At 38.6% G+C, this 10,441-nt stretch overlaps 1 protein-coding gene across 1 annotated transcript in view; it reads right to left on the reverse strand.

The window, feature by feature from the left end:
• Positions 1–4,593: 4,593 nt before the first annotated feature.
• Positions 4,594–10,441, reverse strand: part of LOC141438619 (kinesin-like protein KIF16B) — a 21,053-nt gene continuing 15,205 nt past the window's right edge. Inside the window, exon 5 of the mRNA XM_074102484.1 lies at positions 4,594–4,700. Within this exon, the coding sequence (XP_073958585.1) occupies positions 4,594–4,700 (107 nt within the window). The remainder of the gene's footprint in view (positions 4,701–10,441) is intronic.

The following is a 10,441-nucleotide window of genomic DNA, read 5'->3' on the forward strand; positions in this document are numbered from 1 at the left end:
AGTTCCTTCTAAAATTTTTTGTTAAAAAAAAAGTTGGTCCACCGTTGGACATAGCCATCGCCCATACTTCTAATGACTTCGATTAGAAGCAGCCTGCATCTACCGCGAACCTCCGGCTTTAACCAAGTCATCTGTCCATTTCGTTGGTGGATATCCTACACTGCGCTTGCAGATCCTCAGTCTCCATTCAAGAACTTTTCGACCCCAACAGCCATCTGTTCTTCGTGCTATATGGCCTGCCCATTGCCACTTCAAAGATGTAATTCCCAAGCGCAGTAAAGGAAGTAAGATAGCCAAGAAGACGCTGCTGCCCGTCTTTTGGTATTATCCCTGAACTTGGTTTCTGCGGCGTCCAGACGGCAGAGGGGGGACAACATCCTAACGCCGGCGCCCACAACATAACGCTCGTCCATTTCTCATAAAAGCCAACTATAAAGAAACAATATTGTTCAAAAACAATGCAACCTTTCAGGAATCGATTGCGGTTTTCCTGTGGCATTAAATTTATATTATTTTATGAATATCCTAAATCAGCATTTTCACTATATATGCGCGCTAATTTCCGAAACCGTTCAACCGATTTCAAAGAAGTTTTATGAATGTATGATCGATTCCAGCTTAAAATGTAGGATATTTTTGGACCAGTAGCCATATTGTCTAACGCCTGACTGCTCGTGATCGCATACACTATCTCTTTCTACCCTCGTCCTACGACTTCAAAAAAGGAGAAGGTTATCAATTCGGTTGTATTTTTTTTTAATGTTTGTTTTCCTCAGAACTCCGTCATTTATGAACCGATTTGTTTTTTTTTTGCGTTCGTCTAGCAATGTCTTCAATTAGGTCCCATAAGCACCAAATCAGCATCTGATGATTGGATCTTAAGGAAATCGAGGAAACTCTTCAAATGTTGTAGGAACACCTATAGTAAATTGGATATATTTGTAGTAACTCGTGCAGTTGCTCTTGAAAATCATCATTTGGTAAATGGAACTGATGATGAAGACCACAGTTGACTATCGGAGTTACTACTCAATAACAAGTATCTCACGGGTTGAATTTTAATTAGTTTGACACAGTTGCTAAGCAATTTATGCTCCTCGTAATGCATATGGTAAAACGGGTGGTGAAGCACCAGGACTCCTCAATAATGAACATCTCTGCATCGGAAAAAGCAATCTTTCGTAAAAGGTGACGAGCAGTTGATATTAAACTATTGTATCTTAGATTATTAGCACTAAAAAGCGTGGAAAAAAATTATAACAAAAAATTAAACCGACTACAAAAAACCATGAAAATAATTTTCTACCAGTCTGAAGTCGGTCGGTGCCTCAGCACGACCATAAGATAATTAATTCAATTAAAATAAAATACATATTTAAGGGGAGCTCCCATACAACAAACTAGATTTTTTGCCGTTTTATTTTTGTTGGTGTCTAATGTTCAATCATGGTACGGAACCCTTCGTGCGCGAGTCCGATTCGCACTTGGCTGGTTTTTATTCTCATTGTTTGCGTAATGGCAATGACCCATCATGAGGAGATGATGCTACCATGACTTAAGCGTGATCACATAACACTCGGTTTTACATATATGTTAATATTAATCCTTCTTACATATTCACGTGTTCACGTGTTGGTATTTAGGTATATGTTGAGTTGCAAATGTAATACTAACTAGATAGGCACAGTAACCCCTGTTCCACCATTCATTGATTAAATTTATTTGACGGATAAATGTGTTGCTGTCTCTGTTTGTTTTGTTTGAATAGATGGAGACGGCATTAATCAATGGGTGGTGAAACAGCCCCTAAGTCTATAAAGCAGGACACGGATGGATAGTACACATATACACAAACTCAACTCAAGCCCGTTCGTTAAATATTGAATACGTATTTTTAGGGTTCCGTATCCAAAGGGTAAAAACGGAAACCCTATTACTAAGACTTCGCTGTCCGTCCGTCTGTCACCAGGCTGTATCTCATGAACCGTGATAGTTAGACAGTTGAAATTTTCACAGATTATGTATATCTGTGGCCGCTATAACAACAAATACTAAAAACAGAATAAAAAAATATTTAAAGGGGGCTCCCATACAACAAACGTGATTTTTTTGCCGTTTTTTACTAATTTCTAATTATTGTTGTATTGATGGTACGGAACCCTTCGTGCGCGAGTCCGAGTCGCACTTGGCCGGCTTTTTTCTTACGTCAATAAACAAAAAAATATTTATTTATTTGTGTTATGATGACGATAAAGCGAGTTAAGTTTCACGTGATGTCACGCCGGGCGACACTTTTTAGCACGGCGTGACGTCACCGGCTCCCACTCTTGAATTTTGACGCGTTTCATCTTTGTATTTTTTTAATTGACGATAAAAACCGTGTCCACAATTTTCTGATAATGTAAATAACGGAATACATTGAACCGTAAACTGCTTCAACTTTGCCATCTCGCCCCAACATTGCCTGATTTGATTCAGAGTCGATAACTTAGCACCCTTCCTTATAGGGTTTTAAACTTTTATCCCCGTAATAATAATTCCCGTAGATAAAAGTTTAAAAACTTATACGAGTGCTAAGTTATATGTACTCTAAATCAAATCAGGCAATGTTGAGGCCAGAGGGCAAAGTTGAAGCATCATCCAGCCTATATACGTCCCACTGCTGGGCACAGGCCTCCTCTCAGAACAAGAGGGCTTGGGCCATAGTTCCCACGCGGGCCCAGTGCGGATTGGGAACTTCACACACACCATTGAATTGCTTCGCAGGTTTGTGCAGGTTTCCTCACGATGTTTCCTTCACCGCAAAGCTCGTGGTAAATTTCAAATGTAACTCCGCACATGAATTTCGAAAAACTCAGAGGTGCGAGCCGGGGTTTGAACCCACGACCCTCTGCTTGAGAGGCGATAGGTCAAACCACTAGGCCACCACGGCTTGAAGTTGAAGCAGTTTAGGGAATATTGTTTTTTTTACTAGGTACTCAATTGAACTTCAACTATAACTGCCCTGCCCTGAGGCACGGCGTTTAAATTGGGGTTTCAAGAAGGCACCGCTTTTCAAAAGCCGTAACTTTGTAATCATCTTAACTGTCAAAACAAATACCTCTTAATCCGATAGGCTAGAACTATGCAAATCTTCGTGAACAAGATGACTCTTTATCAGAGCTATATGTATATACAAACATAGTGTCTGTGACAGCTGTATAACAGGTCATTCAACCGGTGTTTAGGTTCGACGGTTCATTGAACTTAGGAACACAAAACAAAGTTTATGTAACCATTGTCATTGTAATAATATATTATATGAAGCAGCTGCGTTGTTATATGATAATATACATGACTTAATGGAATGTATGTCAGTCAAACAGGAAAAAGTAAAAAATAAAATACCATTTTAATAAACTGTAAAGATAACTCAGAGGTACGGTGTGGTACGGTCAAGGATTTAATCCCTGATCCACCATGGAACCATTTCACAGTAAACGTCACAGTGACATCGCATTAATTAACAAGTACCTGGGCGACCAAGCTTTGCTCGGGCTAAAACTCGATAATAAGCGTTTTTCCAGAGATAAGACCAAGCTAGATTGGTTTGTCATCCCCGAAAACCTCTACATACCAAATTTCATCGAAATCGTTGGAGCCGTTTCCGAAGTTCAGATTATACCTATCTGTATATACAATATGATGATGGCTCATGAATTAAAGTCCTTGGCGGTACCTGCCCGGACTCGAACTCCCTATTTGCTTGAAAGACGTCATAGGGAGCGTTCAAGTATTACGTAACGGAATTTGGGGGTCTTGTAAAACGTTACGGTGCGTTACAGTTCAAACAACGCGTTACGTCACAGTTTTTTTGTAACAAGAACATACTATAATGTCCTCAAAAGTGGGAAATTCGCATCATCAGTTGTTGTTATTGGCCTATAAATGCTCTCATGCTGAGTTGCCAGTGTGATTGTGCCAAAAAATGCCAAATTAATTCGGAAAACTGCTAAAGTTAAAAAAATAAATAGAAATGGTGATTTTGGTGTTACGTAACATTTAGGAGGGGAGAGGAGGGTCCAGAAAAAGGTTACGGCGCGTTACATGGGGGGAAGGGGGGTCGAGATTCTCCAAATATTGCGTTACGTATTACTTGAACGCCCCCATAAGCAAACACCACCATCCACCACCATCATTCATCATTGCTACCACCATCTTGCTCGCTAATCCTGACGTGAAGCAGCAGTGCTTGCACTGTTGTGTTTCGGCGTGGAGAGTAAGACAGCCGGTGAAATTACTGGCACTTGAGTTATCCCATCTTAGGCCTCTAGGTTGGCAACATGTTTATGGGCGGTGGTGATCTCTTATCATCAGGAGACCCATTTGCTCGTTTACCATCCAGTCGAAAAAAAAAACACGAACAAAGCCATGAGTGTTCTCGGCATGCGAAATATCGCTACCGCTAGATGGTGTTAGTATCGAAAGGGCCGTTTGACGTTACAGTCTTGCTGCGATTGGCTCATTTAGTTAATTAGCCAATTACAAACGTACGCAAATGTCAAAGTTGTCAAACCAACCTAAGGATACTAGGCTGTCACAGAAAACCCTCATTCAATGGGATCTATGAAGTTCCTTATCCACACTGTGCCTGCGTGGGAACGACAGCCCCTCGTCTGAGAGGAGCCTGTGTCCAACAGTGAGACGGATATACTCGTGGTCTGGAGACAAAAATAAAGTTAACTTTTCCATTTGAAATGTTGCGAAACCCTCAAAAAAATTGTTATTTAAAAATCTCCAATTTTACTACGATTTAGCATTTATATTAAATGATATTATAACTCACGTCTTAAATCGAGTTTAGCTCGTTATGTTTCGGGCTAATGTGTAGCCGTGGTGACAATGTTATATTATTATACTAGCTGTTGCCCGCGACTCCGTTCGCGTAGTATTCGTTTATTGCTATCCCACGGGCACTACGCATTTTTCCGGGAAAACTATCCTATGTCCTTCCCCGGGACTCAAACTATCTGTATACCGAATTTCATCTAAATCGGTTCAGCGGTTTAGATGTGATTGAGTAACAAACATCCAAACATTTTCACAAACTTTTACATTTATGTTGTAGGATAAAATACGGGTGCAATCATCGTAATCATCATCTCGGCCCATAAATACACGTCCCACTGCTGGGCAGTTCCCACGTGGGCCCAGAGCAGATTGGGAACTTCACACACACCTGAATTTCTTTGGAAGTGTGGAAACCTGCACACACTTGCAAAGAAGTTCAGGTGTGTGTAAGCTACGCTCCGCTTCGCTCCCGCCTTAGCCTTCTGAACCTAACCTATCCGAGTCGCTTCTGCTCTGAACCGTCTTGCTCGCTCGCTTCGCTCGCTCGCACAAATCAAATGTCGCAATTCTAACCTATGTGGGTAAAATTTACCTAATTCAAAGGCTTGTTTGACGTATGGGATTTATCAGTATAAAGTGTTGATACGCACCGTTTACATGGATGGCAATTTGCCATCCATATGGAAAATGACATTATGGCATGTGATACTTATGGCTTACAACGATTATGAAAAATGAAATTATTGAAATTAATATTATGGGAAACAAAGTTTCTGTCATTTGATTAATATGGTAAACAATGAGTAGTGCAAATGAATTTATAAGAAACAATATTATGGCGGTTGAATATTATAGCACATGAAATTCGGGAAAATGAAATTCGGGCAAGTAAAGCCCACCTACACTTGCAAAGAAATTCAGGTGTAACCTTGAACCATTTATTTTATTTTAATAGCTTCTATTCTTCCTTTAAAGTCGGTAAAAAGCATGACTAATAACCGGTATAGTCTAGGTTGGTATTGCTAAGAATAAAGCCACAAAAACTGGGTTTTGCCCACCACATCCAGCCGAACGATTTTCCTTTGAAACAAAGGTCAAGTTTATAATTTAAAGTCTGTTACTCATTTTATTTCCTTTAGACCGCAAATTAGAACTAGCACACATGATTAATGCATTTGGAATAAATTTAATTTATTTAATCATTTTGGATTCTGCACTTTTACGAATTTGATATCAACCGATCTTGTCTTATCTCCGGGAAACCCCGTGTTTTCCTGTTTTATTGTTAATTATCATGCAACTCTAGTATATATGTAGAATTATGAGTACCTGTTGTCATTACCATACGTGGTGTATTAATGATTGGCATTATAGCACTTACTTACGAAACGCCAGTGTTGCCATGTGTGGCGCGCTTGGTGCCCTTAGTGTAAGTTTTCGGTACAAAATACGTCTCGATCGCGTTTGCGTTAAAATCTAAATTTTATGGAAACACGAACATCCCAAACGTTCCGCTAGAGGCGCTGTTCGTGTTTGCATACAAATTGAGATTTTAACGCAAACGCGATCGAGACGTATTTTGTAACCGAAAACTTACACTAAGGGCAAAAGCACTTACAAAAGCGATCGTCAATTGTCAGTTTGTAAAAGAAGTCTGGCCCGAGTCTACACCCTAGTCTTAGGGACTGTTACACGTTTCTTTATTATTAACTAAGTAGGCTTTTCCTTAAGTTACTGTGAATCGTTCTGATAGTTGCATTTTTAAGATTTCGGTTAATGAGTGTCGTAGGTAGGTACTGTTTATTGTTATGTTTTTATCTTGACCACAATTAGTGAACTTTTGTTAGTTCTTCAAAATAGTTTCATTCTCTGCCTGAATCCCACTAGTTATTCCCACATTGATCATTTCAGGGTCGAATCTCGACTCTCTAAATCCTATCTTGTCTTATTATATTATAAATTAGACACTAAAATAAGAAAAATCAGAAAGGCAATAGATGGATTAACACACGCTCACACGCTCAATCACTAAAATGGTAGTGGACCGGACATATAGCGGCCTACAAGACAGAGGTAGACCAAAAGGGTGACCACATGATTAGGCCCTCAAGGCAAAAGGAAGAGGGGTAGACCTTTAGCTAGACAGGAACTCATCAGCTCAGCTCATCAGCTCAAAAAAATAGCCGGCCTCGACTGGATTCAAATAGCTCAATCTAGAGAAGACTGGCTATCTTTGGAGGAGGCCTTTACCTGCAGAGGGGTCCTTGCAGATAACTAAATAAACATAATATATATATTATTGATTCCTTAATCCCTAGATAATAAAAAGGAACTTTAGTCCCCGATATGCACAGACTAAACTAACATTTTATGAGCAAGAGAAGTGAAAAGAATGAAATTGTTTTATTGTTATTGCTAATCTCATTTTACGTATTAACGTATTAGATTAACGAAGATTAAAAAAATTAAAAAAAAAAACAATAATAGTATATAAGTTGAACTTTTGTAATAATACTTAAAAAACTAATTACTAACAAAAAATGCATATAAATATGTAGAAATAAACATAGACTTTAAAAACTTTTGAGTAACATCAGAATCTGTCAATTCACTGCAAAGAAATAAAAGGACTTTTTATTTTATTATTTTACTAGAGTTTCCCGCGGCTTCGCACGCGTAAACTATTCGATCTGATCGAAATTCCGGGATTCTACAAAATTCCCCTGGGAAATATCGTGATCTTCATTGAGGTTGTGCTAAGAACAACTGTACAAAATGTTATGACTAAAACCCAGCGGTTGAAATTTCATGATTTTATCCCTATCCTATGGGAATATCGGAATAAAAAGTAGCTTAAGTATATGTTATTCCAGACGTCCAGCTACCTACATACCTATTTAATTTCATGACTAAGCCCAGCGGCTGTTATTTCGAGATTTTATCCCTATCTCGTGAGAATATCGGGATAAAAGTAGCCTAGTGTTATTCCAGACGTCCAGCTATCTACGCACCAAATTTAATCCAAATGTGTCCAGCCGTTTTAGCATGAAGGATTAACAAACACACACACCCACCCACACACACACAAACTTTCGCATTTATAGTATAAGTAGGAAGTAGGAAGGAAGTAGGAAGTAAGCTTTATAAGTCCGTCTCGTGTGTTCGTATTACTCAATATTAGGAAAAAGGTACTGATCAGCTACGTGCTATGTTGTATGTACGTAAAAGTCCTTTCAGAATGAAAAACCCTGCGTAATTACGCAACCATAAGTGTTACGCGTTAATATTATATTGCGCGTAAAAGCAAACGCAATAGGTTATATTCTAAATACCTATATATAATAATTGCAGTAGGTGCCGTAAACTGCTTCAACTTTGCCCTCTGGCCCCAACATTGCCTGATTTGATTTAGAGTCGATAACTTAGCACTCTTATAGGTGTTAAACTTTTATCTACACGGGAATTATTATTACGGGGGGATAAAAGTTTTAAAACCTAAAGGGTGCTAAGTTATCGACTCTAAATCGAATCAGGCAATGTTGGGGCCAGAGGGCAAAGTTGAAGCAGTTTACGGTAGATTATCAAATAAATATTCGCATTTGTTAAAGCAATCCATATTACAAGCTTTGTTTAGTTTCGTTTGGGACTAGGTCTATTTAGGTAGGTTAGTTGGGAAAGGTAGGTAGTTAGGTAGGTCGTAGGTAGGTAAGTTTAGGTAGTTATGGTGTCAAATGCCCCATGCTGTTTATTTACTTAACTTGTTTTTTCATTTCACCAGATTTGTTTAGTGATTTGATAAAATCTCTGAAATTCGTCAGTGAGTTGACGAAACTAGAGTAAAATGTTATATCTAGGTACATACCTACTTACCAGTTCAGAGATTTGATCAAATCACCTTTATCATTTTACAGTAGATACTTTATCATATCACTGAATATGTCTAGTCAAATGATAAAACGAGTTGACTTTACGAATACGTTTTGTCGATTCGCTGACTGGTTTCAGGAATAAAAAACCGAGATGCCATTTTTGGCTGATTTCGTCATGTAGTTACACAGATGTTAAGTAGTTAAACAGATTCAGGGATCTGATCAAACGACTGATTTTTCTAGGCAAATTATAAAATGGATTTGCTATCTTAACAACCTGCGCGATTTGGTTTTGAGAGAGATTTTTTCAATCTCTAGTTCTGTTTTGGGCATTTTCCTGTGGCATATACGAGTAGGTTAGGTACCTACACAATGTACTAGTAATGCCACTATACAGACAGACAGCAGGCAGACACGCATGCGCGCCATGCAATACCTATACCTATAAAAAGCATCCAGAATCCAGGAATAAGTGTAACCACAACTTAAATTCTACATAAGCGCGATACTGAATCATTATTGCACTGCAATTAATTAAACATAAGGAAATAAACAAAAATATATGAAGTTTTGCAAATTACCTACTTTGGTATTATTTTGCTCCATTCAGTAGATGGATTAGGGTTTTCCCAGCTACTGTACTATTTCCTTTTTAACCTCCACACAAATATGGATGTTGTATTCGTAGTCGCTGTGTGGCATTCGTAGCTTTAAACGGATGGATCTTTTTTGATGCGCATTTTTACATGAGAGCGGTGTTTTGTTATTTCGACTCCAGCTTACATTTTACAAAAAAAAAACACCCTTCAAAGTTCCTTCTTCGGACCGCTTTTTTTTTGGAAAATATGAGTTTGAGCCGAAATAACAGAACACCGATCCGAGCGACATATAAGCCAGTAATTAACTAGCAATATGCTTTTCTCAAAAATGTCCGTAAAAGTTGACATTATTCTTTACATATCAGAAGGTGAAGTGAAAGAAAAAGAAGACATTTATTCACTAACACAGAAGACACACATATACAGCAAAATGCATAGTTTATGGTCAGCGAAAAATTAAAAAGTTAAAAAGATTGTAGGCGCGCTAGCTCGACAATAATGAATTAGCGCGCCTGCAATCAGTCACATTTTTTTTTAAGTTAAAAAGGCCATGGAAATGTTGGCACAAGTCGTATACATCCAAATCTAATGGCCGGTATCAGATATTTTGTTGAAACTCCGGACTTTTTCTATTCTTTTTCTATCGAATATTCTGGTACAGTTTTTTAGTTATCTGATAGAAATACATGAATCTAACAAATAATTTATATATTTGCAGGTAGGACCTGTGGCAAAGTCCGCCCGGATTGCTAACACCATCTTGCTCGCTAATCCTGCCGTGAAGCAGCAGTGCGTGCACTGTTGTGTTTCGGCGTGGAGAGTAAGACAGCCGGTGAAATTACTGGCACTTGAGGTATCCCATCTAAGGCCTCTAGGTTGGCAACGCATCTGCAATACCCCTGGGGTTGCAGATGTTTATGGGCGGTGGTGATCTCTTACCATCAGGAGACCCCAAGTGGGAGCAAGTGCTCGTTTGCCATCCAGTCGAATAAAAAATAAATAAAAAAAAACGACATCCAAATCTACAGCCAATTCGTAAAAAATGTGACCAAAAAAATGAAACGATTGAAACGCCCAAATAATCGGCGTAAAATTAATGAAGTAATCGGTAAAGGAAACATACAGACGAAAACTTAACCTCCT

Source organism: Choristoneura fumiferana, chromosome 19 (assembly GCF_025370935.1).
Source record: "Choristoneura fumiferana chromosome 19, NRCan_CFum_1, whole genome shotgun sequence".
Lineage (NCBI taxonomy): Eukaryota > Metazoa > Arthropoda > Insecta > Lepidoptera > Tortricidae > Choristoneura > Choristoneura fumiferana.